Here is an 18301-nt window from a genome sequence, read left to right on the forward strand (position 1 = left end):
ATCTCAGTCAGCTTAAACTTGAAAGGATGCATATAAGAAATGGAAATGTGGACAGCTGACTAAGGAGCAGTCAACATATGGCTGGACAATGCCAGGGAGTAATCAGGAAAGTGAAACCACAACTGGAACTGCAGCTGGCAAGGGATGTGAAGGGTAACAAGAAGGGTTTCTACAGGCATGTTAACAATAAAAGGGTTGTAGAGAAGGTGTGGGGCTGTTACTGGATGAGAGAGGTAACATAGAGACAGGTCATGTAAGAAAAGCTGAAGTACTCAATGCTTTTTTGCCTCAGTCTCCATGAACAAGGACAGCTCCCACACTACCGTGCTAGAGAATGCAGTATGGGAAGGTGGAGGGCAGTCATCGATGGGGAAGGAACAAGCTTTGAGCTATTTAGGAACACTAGATGTACACAAATCCATGGGTCTGGATTTAATGTACCCAAGGGTACTGAGGGAATTGGCAGACGTCATTGCTGAGCCTTTGGCCATTATTTTTGAAGACTCTTGGAGATTGGGAGAGATCCCAGCAGACTGGAAAAAGGCAAATGTAGTGCCCATCTTTAAAAAAGGAAAGGAGGACAATCCAGGGAACTATAGACCAGTCAGCCTTACGTCAATACCATTTTGGAGCACTTGGAAGAGGGGAAAGAGATCAAAAGGCGTCAACATGGATTCACCAAGGGCAAGTTGTGCCTGACCAATCTGACTAGCTTTTATGACAAGGTAACAGGCTCTGTGGACATGGGGAAGTCAGCAGATGTGATATACCTTGACTTCAACAAAGCTTTTGATACAGTCTCACACAACAGTCTTGCCCATAAGTCAAGCAAGTACGGATTAGATCCATGGACAATAAAATGGATAGAAAGCTGGCTTGATGGCTGGGCCCAGCGAGTAGTGGTCAATGGCTCAATTTCCAGATGGCAGTTGGTTTCAAGCAGAGTGCTGCAAGGCTTGGTTCTCAGGCCGGTGTTGTTCACATCTTTATTAATGACCTGGATGAGGGAATGGATTACACCCTCAGCAAATTTGTGGATGCCACTTAGCTAGAGGGTGAGGTAGATATGTTGGAGGGTAGAGATAGGATCCAGAGTGACCTGGATAAATTGGAGGATTGGGCCAAAAGAAATCTGATGCAGTTCAACAAGGAGAAGTGTAGAATCCTGCACTTGGGACAGAAGAATCCCAAGAATTATTATAGGCTGGAGACTGACTAGCTAAGCAGCAGTACAGCAGAAAGGGACCTAGGGGTTATGGTGGATGAAAGGCTGGATATGAGTAAACAGCGTGCCCCTGTACCCAAGAAGGCTAACGGCATATTTGGGTGTATTAGGAAGAGCATTTTGAGCAGATTTGGAAAGGTTGCTGTTCCCTTCTATTCAGCACTGGTGAGGCCACATCTGGAATATTGTATCCAGGTTTGAACCCACCCCCCCAGTATAAAAAGGATGTGGATGTGCTGGACCAGGTTCAGCGGACGACAACAGAAATGATTAAGGGCTTGGAGCACATGACCTATGAGGCGAGGCTGAGGGAGCTGGGCTTGTTTAGTTCACAGAAGAGAAGAATGAGTGGCGATTTAATAGCAGCCTTCAACTTCCTGAAGGGGAGCACACTAAAGAGGATGGAGAGAAACTGTTCTCAGTGGTGTCAGATAGCAAAACAAGGAGCAATGGTCTGAAGTTACAGAAGGAGAGTAGTAGGTTGGATATTAGGAAAAACTACTCCACCGGGAGGGTGGTGAAGCACTGGAAAGCATTGACTAGAGAGGTGGTGGATTCTCCATCCCTAGAGGTTTTTAAGTCCCAGCTTGACAAGGTCCTGGCTGAGATGACTTAGTTGAGGCTGATCCTGCTTGAAGCAGGGGGCTGGACTAGATGACCTACTGAGGTCCCTTCCAGTCCTATGATTCTAACCTCTTTGAAAATATATCTCTCATAATGGAGATCCCACAGTCTCCCTAGGCAATTTATTCCAGTGCTTAACCACCCTGACAGCTAGACATTTTTTTTTCCTAATCTCCAACCTGAATCTCCCATCCTGCAATTGAAGCCTGTTGCTTCTTGTCCTATCTCCAGAGGTTAAGGAGAATAATTTTTCTCCTTCTTCCTTGAAACAACCTTTTAGGCACTGAAACCTGTTATGTCCCCTCCCAGTCTTCTGTTTTCCAAACTAAATATATCAAATTCTTTCAGTCTTCCCTCATAGATCATATTATCTGAACTTTAATAATTTTTGTTGCTCTTTTCTGGACCTTCACTAATTTCTCCACATCTTCCCTGAAACGTGGTGCCCAGAACTAGACATGATACTCTAGCTGAGATCTAATCAGCGCACAGGAGAGCAAAAGCATTACTTCTCAGGTCTTGCTCACAACACTCCTGTTAATACATCCCAGAATGTTTGCTTTTTTTGCAACAGTGTCACACTGTTGACTCGCATTTAGCTTGTGATCCACTATGACCTCTACATCCCTTGCTCCAGTACTCCTTCCCAGACAGTCGCTTCCCTTTTTGTTTTTGTGAACTGACTGTTCCTTCCTAAGTGCAGTACTTTCCACTTGTCTTGATTGAATTTAATTCTATTTACCTTAAATCATTTTTTCCAGTTTCTCCAGATCATTTTGAATTATAAATCCTATTCTCCAAAGCACTTGCAACCCTTCCCAGCTTGGTATTATCTGTAAACTTTATAAGCAAGCTCTCTGTACCATTATCTAAATCGCTGATGAAGAAATTGAACAGAACCAGGTCCAAAACTGATCCCTGTGGAACCCCACTTGTTATGCTCTTTCCAGCATGACTGTGAGTCATTGATAACTACTCTTTGGGCATGGTTATCCAACCAGTTATGCACTCATCTACATTCTATTTCTCTAGTTTATTAAAAGAAGGTCAAGCATGACTGTAACAAATGCTTTACTGAAGCCTCGGCATCCCAAATCTACCCTTTCCCCTTTATCCATATCAAGGGGAGTTTTGCCACTGACTTTAATGGGACAGGATTTCATACTGTGAGTTGCTCTGCTGGGTTGGGGATTTTGCTGATATAGTAAACTTTCACACCAGGCATTAGGAAGTGCATTGCCCTAACAAGTCATCTAGGCAAGGTGTTGCTGATGATACTGACAGAGAGACTGAGATCACAGAAGAACATCTAGCAGATGAGCAAGCAGGATTCGGGAAAGATAGAAGTACTATGCAGTACATATTGGCACTAAAAGATTGATAGTGGAGAAAGCTTGATGAAAGAACAAAAACATACAATTGCTTCATTGATTTTTCAGAAGACATTTAACTGTATAGATCAGAAAGTGACGTAGGAGGTGTTGGAGTCATACAGAGTGGATAGCAGACTGATATGGTTGTTGAAGGATATTAACGACAATGTGGAGAGTTGGGAAGTGGATTTAGAACAAGTAGAGGTATGAGACAAGGAGATCCAATATTGCCAAGTATCTTCATCATGCACCTAGAGAGAGCAATGAGGTAGAAAGAAGAGGTAGAATGGGTATCTGTGCACGGGATGAGAATCAATAACTTGAGGTTCACAGATGATATACTTACCATTGAAAAAGATGAAAAGAAGGTAGCATGAACTGTGCAGGTGCTAAATGAGGAAGGGAAGTGGTACCAACTGATTATGAACACTGATAAAACAAAAAATTCGTATTTGGAGATAAAGGATATAGGAAGGATGGATAAAAGAAAAAATTGGTATTTGGAGATAAGGAAGTAGGAAGAATGATCAGTGTGGACGGTATCAAACTGGAGAACACAGAGAAGTTCACATATCAGGGAGCAACATAACATGATCTAGACTGCAAGAAGGAAATAGTTACTAGAAGAGCAAAAGCAAGAGTGAGTTTGAAAGCGATGGATAAGATCTGGAAAAGCAAAGTGATTAGCTTAGGAACGAAGCTGAGCATCCTGAAAACATGTTTATTCTGCAGCATGTTGTACAGATATGAGACATAAGTGATAACAAAAGATTTGAAGAGAAAAATATTGGCATTAGAGAGTTGTTATAGAAAGATCCTGAGAATAGGACGGATGCAGAAGGTCACCAATGAGAAATTAGATAGGAAGATACCACCAAAAGAGAACCTGTTGCAGAAGGTTATACAACAGAAGTTACAGCTATTCAGGCATATCTGCAGAATGAACGACAAATGAAAAATCAAAATCCTGGTATTTGGCATAATGGATAGTTCGAACAGGAGCGGCAGACCCCACAGAGCATAGGTAGATGATATGGCAGACTGGTGCGGAGATAGTCTACAGAAACTAAGCCACTCTGTGCTGGACAGGGAAAGATGGAAGGAAATAGTGAGGGAAGCATCAGACATCAACAGGCACTGAGCCCATGGTTGTTGATGATGATGGTGATGATTCTATCATCCAGAACTCTCAAATAACTGACATTTTAATCATGAGTAAATTTTAGTTATGTTCCATAAGTACAGGATAGTGAAAGTCCATACAAATAAGTATAAGTTTACAGTGTACAATATTACTGTTGTTGGTAAATAAAGGACTCTGCATACATTTTTGTTTGTTTCTTAATATCTAATATTGTTTTTCTTTAGTGTTATGCATTGCTAGGTATACCTCTCTGTTATCCAAAATATTTCAATATCTGGCAACCTCCTGGTCCCGGAGCTGCTGAATGTGAAAGAGTTTATTGTGTGTCTTTGTTTTTTCCTCGTTTTTGAACTTTACTGCACAATTCTGCTGACTCATTCTGAGAATGCTTCAGAAGCAAGGGTCACTGAAGTATGGTTCGCTCTTTTTCCAAGTATTTAGTTCTACGGGGAAGTGACATCAAGGAAGCATGGACAGGATGGGTTTGACAGCTTCACTTGTGGTTACATTAGCTGAGCTCCTTTAGACAAACATCTGGTGGCCAAAGTGTAATCAGACCATGCCAGGCACTACGTTCACAGTTAAAATGGGGCTACTGGCAACAAAGCAACAATGCAGGATAACGTCACATGATAACCAGATTATGCGGGAAAAGAGGAAGTTTCTTTATCTAAATTATAATGAAACACACAGGAAGTGGAAGTGAGTGTTTCTCCTGTGGTTTTGTTTGACCTTTTTTTTCCCCTCTAAATTTACAAAATATTAATTCTTAGTAGAATTGCTGGCATACTTGGGACTAAGCTATGGAACGATTATTAGAGGTTGTTAAAGTAACCCTTTTCAGGGACAATGACTATATATACCTAAAAAGAAATGACTGAAAAAATATATGTATAAGCTTGCCCAAACATGATGTGTCCATGTTTTAATTTTCCTCAACACAATGAAGATTTTCAAGGAACTTTCAAAATGTCTAGGGGATGTGCTGAGAGAGAACACAGTCAGTTTCTGCTTGTTAACATTTAGGATCAGTGCAAACACAGCCTGAACTCCTCTCTAACTATCATGCTCAGGACTAGGAGTTTCACAGGTCTGATTCCTTGCTGGACCAGGAAAGAGGAAATCCAGGCTCTAGCTCTGATCTATATGCTTGGCTTGACCACATAAGTAGTCCCTGTAAAGTCCTAATGAGTAGAAAAGTAACTGGAGAAAACAGTTGACATGGTTCTTGCAAAATGTATGCCTGCCTCATGTGCTCTATTGATGATCTCTTAATTAACCCTTTCTCTGTCTCTTTCCATAAGAGCTATGCATAAACATTATCATAAGCTCTTATTATATATCTTTATTCCCCCCAAACAAACAAACAATCAAAACCAAATAAAACAAACCCTACACAGTAAAAGTTTTCTTGGCAAGGATGAAAAATGGAACTAAAATTTGAAGCCATTCTGGTGATACGGGCAAGCCAAAAAAAGTGGGAACTTTTTCAAAATGACAATGATAAAGAAATGGTTTAAATAAGACCATAACTCAAATCCTTCTTTTCTAGTTGTCTTTCTAGATATCTTATGAAAATTACATCTTGGGACACAGTAATATATATGGGGTGATGGACTGGCTTCTTTCAGGGAAAAAATTGAAAGAGCTTGACTTTAATGTTCAATATAGTACCACCTCTTTAACAATGTGATAAATTACACTGCATTTTGTGCATTGAAATTTTTGTTGTATGACAGATAGTTTTTTTCTTTATCCCATTAAGTTAAGATCAAGATTTTCATTCTGTCTTTTATGTAAAGCTTTTGTCTGGCCACGGTTTAGCAGGGACTAAGTACTGGCCTTTTGCTCCAGTATCGTATCCTGTGATACTGTATCATACTTTTAAATGAGAGGAGTCTCCGATTTTATTGTAATAAACACAAAATTAAGCTACACACTTCTTCTTGATAGGCAGACCAATTTTCTTACTTTCATGCTAGTTTAAAAAACTCCTTGGAGCAAACTGAACATTCAAATGGACTTTTGGAATTGGGAAATTAAGATTTGAAGAGAGTATCTTGAGATACTATGTTGGGTTCCCATCCTCTATGGTGCAAGACCCCATAGTTTAAGGTAACAGCTTTGAAACTTTGTGTCCTGTTACAGCAACTAATCTGAACACTAAATATGTGCAACAGCAAACAAAGTTTCACAGCTGTGAACACATTAAAGATTTGGAACATATTAAAGATTTCAGCCAAGGCTTCATAGCTCCCATACAGTGGGGTTGGTGACTGATGACAGCTCTCCCGTAGGTGGAAGGTAATAATAATAGGCAAAATGACCTGCACCAGAGCTGTTATTTTCAATTTGTTCACACATTTTTCTTAATAAGGCAACAACTGAGTTAAACCCCATTCCTGGTGTCTTATCTTTCTTTCTGAGGTGCCTGCTATATTAGCAAATGCAGTGTTTTACTGTTATCAAACTCCATTGTTTCACTTGATACCTTTTGTGACTGAAACATCCATTTCAATCTGCAGCCAAGTACTGTATCAGACATATAATTTCTGGCTACAAATTGAAAAACATGTAGCTATGTAGTGTAACACAGGAACTGCATGAAACCTTACTCTGAGAGCATTATAAAAATAAGTGGAAAAGTAACTGATAAATTCAGGAGATGTAGCATAAATCAGGCTGCAGCTATGTGCCTAAGCACGCAAAATTCCCTTTGACGTTTAGGAGGCATTTTGCTAGCTTAAGGAATAGACACTCTGAGAAGCTGGTGTACAGCGCTCTTTATCTGTAACTGAGTTGAGACCATGCTGCATATTTTGGACCTGATTTTTTAAATTTGATAGAATTTCAGCAAAGTAAGACAAGCAACATATTTGCCTTGTCATTTTCGAGGCTTGTGCACAATCTCTGTGGCTTATTTGGACCTTCCCAATTTCATTTCTGTTGATACATTTCACATTCAGAAAACAAATCACGTAAGGTTGTAAGAGGAATAAAAAGCAAGCACAAGCCTCCTTAGCACAACTAAAGCAGAAAGGAATGCATGATGAAAGTGTCTGTGAATCTCTGGGCCAGAATAGTATGGCCATATTTCCCACAGGGCTTGAATGAGCTACAAGTTGAACCTCTCTAGTTGGGCACTCTCTGGTCTGGCAACATCCATAATACAGCATGATTTTAGTTAGCCAGAGAACCACTTGCCATGGCTGTGCCCAAGTTTCCCATGGCCCCATAAAGTTAGTTTACAGCCACCAGTCCTGGCTCTCAGGGTTCTGTGCTCTTACTTAGTTCTAATTTACCCCAAATGTCTTCTAAGAGCCCAGTAAGAAGTGGAAGTGCTGGTGATGTGCTAGACAATATTGACCTCCCACGGTCCAGCAAGCCCTCTTGTCTGGCACCAGTCAGGTCCCGACCATGCCGGACTAGAGATGTTCAATCTTTACTAACTGTAGCCCTGTCCCTCCTCTGTTCCACCCAGCTGGTGTCACTGCTTGCCCATACCCTGCCTGCCCCCTGCACAGCTGTTACTGTTTGTCCAAATCCTGCTTCGCCACTGTGAGCCTGGTGTCACTGCTCATGGCAGCCTTGTTCCTCATTCCCCTCCAGGGCTTACATTGCTGCTCACCTCTCCACCTGCATTTCAGCACACTCCGTTGAGCTCTGCTAAGGATGTATGCTCCACCTTCTTGGCAAAAGTGGGCATATGTCCCATTGGCTAGAATTTGCCCCAAAAAGTCAGGATGGGGCTTAAAAAAAAGGCACTGTCCTGACCCAAACAGGGCATATGGTCACACTAGGCCTGATCCTAGGGCTCACTCTATCTACTTTGTGCCATGGCAACAATGCCCAGAGAATGCAAATTGTCTTAAAAAGCCAGCTGAGGATTCTATGTTCACTTGGTGGAAATGGTAACCTGCTTGCCTCAAGGTTTGGGGGTGCAGAGAAAATGTGTAGAAAAGCTATCTAGGCTCTTGCTCCCAGGTGCGCCTTACACATCTTCTGAGTCTTCTGATGCATCCGAGGCTCTGACCTGTGGCCTATTAAAGAATCCACACAAAGGGAGCATTGCATCTGTTGTTGGATAATATGCTTGAATTCATTCCACAAGCCACATCTCACCAGAGCTCATTCCTGCTGGTATTGTGTTGCATACTGGTTTTAATTACAATTGCATTTTTGTGTTGTGACAGCAGCTAAAAATTATACAAAGATAATTACTGAGCCAATCATGAAGGATCACGGCTATAAATCTCTTTTGGAAGGAGACGTTGATTACTGACTAGTGAAATAAGCTACCCTTATAAATGTCCTACTATGGGTTATTGTGCCCCTCTCTCATAACCCACCTCAGCCAATGAAAACTGACAGATATAGAAGGGAATTTTTATTTTCTCCACATAAAGCACTTGTAAGGCCGTGTTTAAACTAGAGCTCTTACAGAAGCACAGTTGTATGTTCATGCTGCGGCACCATGGGAGACAGTTGTCCACACCAGTACTTTTGTCAGTGTGTGTGTGTGTGTGTGTGTCTTTTCACATCCCTGGGCAACAAAAGTTATGCCAACAAAAGTTTCAGTGCAGACATAGCCTAATTTCTATCTACTTAATATGCCTTTTGCTTGTACTCCATAAATATCTCTAAACCTCATTTTGTGAGAATCACTTTTACAGGCTAGGGTGTATCAAATAGCTGAACAGTTCCATTTGGTCCCTGGTATCTTTATTGGGACTGTGGCAGTGTGCATCTGTTTATTAATAACTAGTGAGCGATCAGCAACTTACTGACCTGCACTGAATTTGAATCTGTGTTCTGCAGGTGAAAGACATGCCTCCTCAACTCTTTTAGTGTAAACACAACATACTACTTTGAGAGTGTTCCTGGGGGATATATGGTTACATCCCATTAGCTGCTTTAATTTAAAAAAGTGATGTAAATCTTTTGTAAGTCACTTACACATCAGGTTTCTTACTGATTTCTAGAACAATTTATACCACCTATGCTATCAATAATGAAATATGCAAGAACCAATTACAACTGGCTTATTCTTACTGCTCTAACTTGTTATAATGAGCAGAGTAAGCTGCAATATTTTTGTACTGTCACAAAACAGTCCTTGTGGGGATAAAGTTGAGATACTGTGAACAAAGGGCAGCCTTGCTCTCATTCAGATGCTGGCAAGCCTGACAAAGGCTTTGTCTACACTGCCAATTGAGCAACAAAACTGTTTTCATCCTAGGTGCTTAGCCCCCTCACCCCCATCAGACACAAGTCTTTCTATGACAATTGGAAGCATAAGCAGCTTGTTAGCAGAAGTGCTCTCATGTCAGCAGTATGAACCTCACTTGTAGGGGGTAGAGGAATTTTATTGGCAAAGATATTGATAAACAGCATTTACATTGCTTGATTTTTAGCTGTGTAGTGCAGACAAAGCCTAAGTTATATGGCTGCCATAATGTAGTTTCGCCCATATTTGATGTATATCAGAGGTGCAACCAACTGTCAGCTCTTGCCAAGACTGCAGGCATTAGCTATGCAACAAGAAACTCAGAGCTGGAGATGAGACCAGTTCACCTGTATGTTAGTTTTGCTCAAGCAGAATTAATTTTATAAGAACATGATTAGTACTTAGTATCCCTGAAATACTTGTAAGTTAGCGTACAAACTAATTTCACTTGTAATGTCTGACAGGTTTGCTTTACAACTTTGCAAACGTTTGCTCTGAACCTGTGATTCCCAACACAAGAATAACCCCTTGCTGTCCCCTCTCCCACCATGACCATCCAGGAGAACTATCAATATTTAACTGGGCTATTATAAAACAAAAGCTTTATTAATTGCATCATCTACCCACATTAAAGTACATTTTGAATGCTGTAAGAGGAAAATAAAAATAGTTCATGTGAAAATTCTGTTTCTGCTATTTGAATTCTCAGTGTCAAAGAAACCAAACTGAAGCCAGAGATCCCCAGGGGTTACCGACTGGGTTTGTCCTGAAAAAAACACTTTGAACTGAGAAATCACTACAACTTTGTTACTAACAGGATCTTAGGTTACTAATAGGAGCATTTGTGCATATATGTTTGCTTCCTTTAACTTGTAAATAACTCATATTTTCCTACTTAATAAACATTTAGGTAGTTGATTACAAGACTGGCTACAGGCATTGTCTTTGGGGTAAGATCTAGAGTACCAGCTGATCTGGGATAAGCAGCTGATCTCTGGAAGACTAGAAGCAATGTGAACATAGTGTGATTTGTGTGTGTGTGTGCGTGTGCGTGTAAGCAACAGATTGTTTATCACTAATCCAGCTTGGGGGTGGGTGGTAAGATACACTGAAGAGTCTAAGACAGTGGTACACAACCTGCAGCCTGTGGACCCCCTGGCTGCCACCCTCCCTCCATGTGCCCCCCTCTTTTGGCAGCTGTTCAGGCTTTGTCGGGGAGGGGAAGGAGTGGGGCAGAGCACATAGCAGGTGATTGGCAGTGCTCCAAAAGTGCTAGGAGGAAATGGGAGCAGCAAGTAAGTGCAGGGCTCTGCTTCCCCCGTGCGTGAGCAGCAAATACGTATTGGGCCAGATAGAGGGTCTGTAAGCCTGCAGGCAGAACCCCAATGGGCCACAGGCTGCTGCAGCCCACTGAGGTGAAGGAGGGCTGCTTGTGGTCCACTCATGATTTGCAGTTGTCTGTCGCTGGTCTAAGGGGACTGACTATGTGCAGGTCTGCTTTAATGGTCCAGCAGTTACTGGGTTGGTGAAATCTAATTACAGAACACAGCACTGGTTTCACACACTAGTTTGATAGTGTGCCTTGATGTAAGCCCTCACAGTTGTGAGCCACACCAGACAAGAGGTACACGAGCATAAAAATGTGATCCTGAATAGACCAGTGCCAAATTAGACAGTCCCAAAACTCAGTTTTCTTCCAACCTCAGGCGAGACCCCAAGAGAGAACAGTTGAAACTGCTAGGCACAGCTGCAGTATTTGAAATTACAGATTAGGTTCACAACTGGTACAAGTGGATGCAGCTCCACTGGTGTCACAGAAACTGTGTCAATGTACACCAATTAAGCATCTGGGATGATTTTTAAGGATACTTAGGCCTTGCGCTGCTCACTGTTGCAATGTGTAACTGAGTTAGAAGCCTAAATCTCATTTTCAGATGGGGCCTTAGACTTGGACCATACTGCAACTGAACAGTGCCCGAGTCACTTTTGAAAATGAGACTGGGAACTTATGATCCCAGCCATGCTTCACTACATCAGTGATCCCAGTCTTCATTATCCACTAGACAAGTTCTCCTTTAAATAATTTGCCAATAGGGCTTCTTTTACATATAGACAACTCCTAGGTACAATCCACAGGGCCACTACCTGATCTTCCCTTAAATGCTCTTTAAGACTTGCCTGTACTGCAGTGCCTATAAAACCCTGCCTGACGACAATGTCTGAGAATCCTTCCTTCCTTCCTTTCCTTACCTCCTTTTTCTCCAGCCATTTGCCACTCAGCTACTATCCCCAACAGAACAAGTGTCAACAATGACAAAAGCCATGCAGGTCTCAAAGCTGAGCCAATTCTACACAGTATTTATCTGTTTGGCTGTGTCTACACGTGCCCCAAACTTCGAAATGGCCATGCAAATGGCCATTTCGAAGTTTACTAATGAAGCGCTGAAATGCATATTCAGCGCTTCATCAGCATGTGGGCGGCAGCGGTGCTTCAAAATTGACGCGCCTTGCCGCCGCGCGGCGCGTCCAGATGGGGCTCCTTTTCGAAAGCACGCCACCTACTTCGAAGTCCCCTCATTCCCGTGAGCTCATGGGAATAAGGGGACTTCGAAGAAGGTGGCGTCCTTTCGAAAAGGAGCCCCGTCTGGACGCGCCGCGCGGCGGCAAGGCTCGTCAATTTCGAAGCGCCGCTGCCGCCCGCATGCTGATGAAGCGCTGAATATGCATTTCAGCGCTTCATTAGTAAACTTCGAAATGGCCATTTGCATGGCCATTTCGAAGTTTGGGGCACGTGTAGACGTAGCCTTTTTGTAGTACATCCCCATGCCTACTCACAGGCTGTTTTACATCTTTTAGAGCAGTTGTGGGCATCCTGTGGCTCAATGGAATTCTATGCATGGATGGAGCACGAGACATTTTGTTTATCCACGTCATGCCGAGGGTTGCCAGATTCTGCTGATTTTCACCCCCGTAGGTTTTTTTTTCTCCTACTAGTATTACAAAAGTGGCATGCACTTAAAGCAAGGCCATGTGAAGTTAGGTACTGATTGTGCACAACATTGTGAGAGCCGTGCACGCCTTCTGTATCCAGTCGAACAGCTGCTATGGTTCAATGAGCACACTGAAAATTCTAGGTACATGAGCACAGCTAGCAAGGTTACAACAATCTTGCACCCTTTGGGATGAAGAGAGGGCCACTCAGACAGCCTACTCGCTACTCTAGGTTGTCCCTCAGTGTTTTAGGATACGCCTGCATTGCAGTCAGGGGTATGAATACAGCACATGTAGACATACCTGAGCTAGCTTTTATCTAGCAAATAGCAACAGCAGTAAAGCCATAGCACTATAAGTGATAGCAACTATTGTAAGTATAGGAAACAGGACTGACTCAGCCCACAGCAGCTTATTAACCCTTTCTAGTGTAACGCCAACAGACAGCTACACTTCTGTCATTTCTGTTCTTGGGAAGTAGTGCCTTATTGACAAGACATTCCATTGCACAGCAGGCAGAATAAAGAGTTGCTTAATGTGAGTAGTAGAGGTAGAATCAGGCCCTGTTCATTTGTTTCTGGCTCTGAAATGGCTTTTATATTCAGATCTATACTCAAAGTCAGAGCAGAGAGTGGCCAAAGGAACTTCTCCCTGTGGAAAGTTAGGACAGAGAGAATGCTTCTTCAGACACGAAGAGGAGAATGTGGAAGCAGTTTTTATGTCTCCTTATTTTCAATTTAGAGAACTAGTACAAGTTCACCATAATTCTGATCCCTGATTGTGGCTGTACAGGTAGCATGGTCCTAAGCATACCATATGGACAACTCAGTGTGCTATCTTACCTGTAACTCCCCTACTACTACACCCAGGATTTGAAAGCACCGACATTCTGGCCATTCATTAGGCCAGTGCACAAACAAAAAGAGAAGGGTTCCTGCATCCTATTCCACCTGATATGCATCCATCCTGGAACACCCAGAATCCAGCACGTAAAGTTTTTAAACAGAAGGACAACAGTCTGCCAGGCTTTGACCATGTCGTATCAGTATTTTATCCTATAATGGTACAGCCAAGCAGTTGGTTTTATACATTCAATGTACATTGTGAAACTTACTGACAGTTTTTGGATGATTTGTTGGAGTTCCTTGTGCCCATGCTTTTCAGCAATATGTGCTGGGTTCTCTCCATGTTTGTTGGTTATTCTACAAGCCTGACTTGCCTCCGGGGACTGGAGTAGAAGATTAGCAAGGTTCGTTAATCCAAATTTAGCGGCACAGTGAAGAAGCGTAGGAAGCTCTTCCAGATAGGAATCTGTATATTGATATAAGAAAAGGATATTATAAAAGTCCCTGGTTTATATATATAGAATATTTCCCCTCACCTTATTGAAACTTCCATGTTTTGATAACAGCAATAGGCAGTGTAACAAAGCTGTTCTTGCAAAATCGGTCCTTACAGAGTGAATTTTTGTAACTAAAAGTGTTATAAGCTAGGTAGTTGTCAGTATGGTCATTCAGAAATACTGCCTCTTAACCTTCCTAATGAAATAATGGGAGCTGGACATCTCCCCAAGGAAAGAAAATTCTACACAGGCATATGTCCCCATAAGTATATATTACTAAAAAATCTCTAGAGTGATTTTTATCCTTTTTAGCTGACCTCAACAAGACATTTCTAGAGGGGTATACTCCTATACCAGGGGTTGGCAACCAAAAGAGAAAGAAGGGGAATTTTTTCAAATTTGGTAAAAATCAGTAATGCAAGAGCCACAATACATGTAAATATGAGCTGGTCTTTAATAAATAAAGTCAAACCATACTTTTTGTAACCTCACTTTTAAGAACAGTGCACACACACAATGATTTGTAATGTGATATTTGTTTATTGCAGCATGTTCACAAACTTTTTACATATTCTGTTTCCTCACAGTCTACATGTGTGTTTCTACCATTATCTTCCTGATTTTCACTCCCAAACCCACTTTAAACATGAAGTAAAATTGGCATAATTAATTCCAGTTTTCTTTCTTAAAATGTGTGTTCCCTTCACAGCAGAAATGCCACAAGCTTTCTTTTCCTTTCCAAAATGAAGAAATTATTTGCGACATGATCAAAACACAGATACAGTATCATACCTCACAATGCACTGTGCACATTAAAGTGGGAGTTATCCAAAGTTTGGCGATCACATATCATTTGCTATTTAGATATGATTTGTTCATTGTTGGGCTTTTAGACGTTCACTGATTATTGAAAATAATTAGGAGGGATTTTTTTTTACTTAGCAATTTTAATGCCAGGAGCCACAAAGAAGTCTTTAAAGAGCCGCATGTGGCTACGCATCCACAGGTTGCAGACCCCTGTCCTATACAAATTGTGCCTTGCAACCTACTGAAAATCAGACGCCCACTTTTTTTTTTTATTTTAATAACAACTCTACATTTGGGGGGGAACAGAATTTCAGCTATCATCCTGAAATAGGGGGAAATTAATTTGGATGGTCTTCTGTATTTCTCTTTTGTCCAGTTCCCAACTGTCATGGCTCCTTCCCCACTCTAGCAAGATAAATGTAGAAGTGGGGGCCAGAAAAAAGTACCTCCAAAACCTTATTTACCAGGTTTTGGTATAAACTTTCCCCCAAAAATCCTAAAAACCTTAGATTTTGGGGATAAAATTCGCTGCCACCACCCAAGTAATAATAAGGAAACCAGGGAGAGACTACTTGGGAAATTTCAGCCCCAAAAGTAAAAACCAGGACACAAACATTAACCAATACTGGGTTAACACAAAGAAAAAGAAAGAACTTTTATTATTACAACAATATTTGTGTTGCAAGCCTTATGCCTAGATGGAAGAGTCACAAAGTAAAACACATGGTGAGTTTTCACAATGAGCGTAGAACTTAGTACAAGAAGAGTAAAACAACGTTTTTAAAAAGTGCAAAGACATCAGATCCCACTTCCCAAACCATAAAACAATAAAGCCTAATGGATTTATTTAAACTTTATCCTACTTACAGAAGATTGGAGGGCCTGTTCTTGGAGGGAGATATTTTCTCTCTCTCCCCCTCATGGCTGGAAAGCAGAAGAAGAAGAGACAGAGAACAGCTGTGTCTACATGTGCACGCTACTTCGAAGTAGCGGCACTAACTTCGAAATAGCGCCTGTTGTGGCTACACGCGTCGGGCGCTATTTCAAAGTTAACTTCGACGTTAGGCGGCGAGACGTCGAAGTCGCTAACCTCATGAGGGGATCGGAATAGCGCCCTACTTCGACGTTCAACGTTGAAGTAGGGACCGTGTAGACGATCCGCGTCCTGCAACGTCGAAATTGCCGGGTCCTCCATGGCGGCCATCAGCTGGGGGGTTGAGAGATGCTCTCTCTCTAGCCTCTGCGGGGCTCTATGGTCACCGTGGGCAGCAGCCCGTAGCCCAGGGCTTCTGGCTGCTGCTGCGGCAGCTGGGGATCCATGCTGCAGGCACAGGGTCTGCAACCAGTTGTAGGCTCTGTGTATCTTGTGTTGTTTAGTGCAACTGTGTCTGGGAGGGGCCCTTTAAGGGAGCGGCTTGCTGTTGAGTCTGCCCTGTGACCCTGTCTGCAGCTGTGCCTGGCACCCTTATTTCGATGTGTGCTACTTTGGCGTGTAGACGTTCCCTCGCAACGCCTATTTCGATGTGGTGCCGCGCAACATCGAAGTTGAACATCGACATTGCCAGCCCTGGAGGACGTGTAGACGTTATTCATCGAAATAGCCTATTTCGATGTTGCTACATCGAAATAGGCTATTTCGATGTAGGCTTCACGTGTAGACGTAGCCAACAAGAGGGAGGAGCCTAAATTTAATTTTTACCTACATTCCTATAGGAAAACCCCACCTGGCTAAGGAGGTTAACCCTTTTACTCTCAGGCTGATGGCTAACCCTCATAACGAAAACACCAACCTTTTCGAGATGGGGACCCATTTTGACAATTCAGGAAGACTTTGTGACCTAAGGCAACTCAAAACAGGGCATGGGGAAGGAGTGTCTCCCCTGAGAAAAATGCAATGCTCCCACTCCTCAGCTTAAACCACTCTCAGCCCCAAAATGCCCCCCTGCTTGAACTCCACACAGCCCCAAAAGTGCCCCCCCCACCCCATCCTCCAGCTTAAACCTCTCTTAGACAATCGTCCTCCACCTCCCCATCCCCAGGGTTGCCAGATTTTTGGAAAATGTATGTGGGACAGGAAGGCCTACCCACTGGATCCCCAGCCAGGGCTGCCTGTCCCACATTAAGGTTTCCAAAAACCTAGGCAGGGACCCTGGCAGCCCTGTGGCAGGGTGCCAGCTGGGCCTCCAAGCCCTGGCTGGCAGTGCCAGCTGTGGCATTCCGAGATGGGGAGGCTGGGGGAACCCCTGCAGCTGGGAGCCGGCTGAGACACAGAGCCCTGGCCAGCATCACCAGCCGCAGGATTCCTGACTGTGGGGCCAGGGGAACCCTCGGAGCCCCACAGCTGGGAGCCGGCTGGGGCACAGAGTGTTGGCAGGCAGCTCCAGCAGCAGGATCCCCAGCCAGGGGGTTCGGAAAACACTTGCAGCCCCATGGCTGGGAGCCAACTGAGGCATGGAGCCATGGCCAGCCCTCAGTCCCTTCCACCCCACATCCCCTGGCTTAAACACCTCTCAGCCCCCCTCCCCACCACCTACCTCACACAGGAGTTCCGCACTTCTGCTGCTGACCCCTGCAGCTCCTTTGCCTTGCTGCCACCTCCTTCTCTGCCTGGCTCCCCCCAGCCCTCCTACTCCCTTCCCTGCCACGCTGAAATGGAACTCATTTTAATTGGTTTAAGGGTGGGATCCCTCCTGCTGGCTATTAAGCCAATTAAATTGAATTCCACTTCAGCAAAGCAGGACAGGACATGGAGCCAGAGGAGGAGTCAGGAGGCAACATCAGGAGCTACAAATGGCTTCTTTAAGAGCCACATGTGGCTCAGAGCTGCCCAGCCAATGACCCTTACCAAATCTAATGGTGACTCATGTTTGGGTCAAAACTCACAGGGTGGGTATCCCTTCCCTTGGAGGATAAGTGAGGTAAATAGAGTGAAATTAATTGACTACTTCAAAACTTATTATTAGCAACCAGAACAATGGGTGTAGGTGTTGGTGTGGGTATGTGTGAGTGAGAGAAACAGAAAGAGCAAGACCAACCTCTCGCAAAAACACTTCAAGGCTAATGCTTAAAATTGAGCACTTGAATGTAAGACGCTTCATTTTTTCTTAAGCAGCAGGCACAAATCCATCTGAATATAATGAGGTGTTAAGTGCTCATCGCCTTTCAAAAGTCAAGTTACTTAATATAATTCAATAAATAATAAATAAATATAAATAATTCAATAATAAATACATAAATAAACTGATTCAGAAACCTTGAACATATTTATAGGCACACAGGTTCAAAAATGTGCACTTCATAACAAAATATAAGTTTTTCTGTGTTTGTCCATATAGTTGCTGTGTTTTTATTACAGTAAAGCCTCAGAGCACACTAATCTAGAGTACGCAACCCTGCTCTTACATGACTGACCCCCGATTCGTATGTATACAGTAAACCCTTGAGATACGCACATTTGACATGTGCATATCTCACATTAGCACAATTGGAGGGGGACCCCAGAAGCTCCAGCCCCATGTAGCCACTGAGATGTGGTGGGGAGGCGGGGAGGAGATCCCCCTATCAAAAG

The 18301-nt window shown here is 43.0% G+C and overlaps 1 protein-coding gene across 2 annotated transcripts in view; it reads right to left on the reverse strand.

Moving 5' to 3' along the window:
* BANK1 (B cell scaffold protein with ankyrin repeats 1) overlaps nt 1-18301 on the reverse strand; it is a 296463-nt gene that overhangs the window by 171768 nt on the left and 106394 nt on the right. For both annotated transcript variants that reach the window (XM_074991991.1, XM_074991992.1), the window contains one exon: nt 13699-13895. In XM_074991991.1, coding sequence (XP_074848092.1) covers nt 13699-13895 — 197 coding nt within the window. The remainder of the gene's footprint in view (nt 1-13698; nt 13896-18301) is intronic.

This window comes from Carettochelys insculpta, chromosome 4 (assembly GCF_033958435.1).
Source record: "Carettochelys insculpta isolate YL-2023 chromosome 4, ASM3395843v1, whole genome shotgun sequence".
In the NCBI taxonomy this organism is placed as follows: Eukaryota; Metazoa; Chordata; order Testudines; family Carettochelyidae; genus Carettochelys; species Carettochelys insculpta.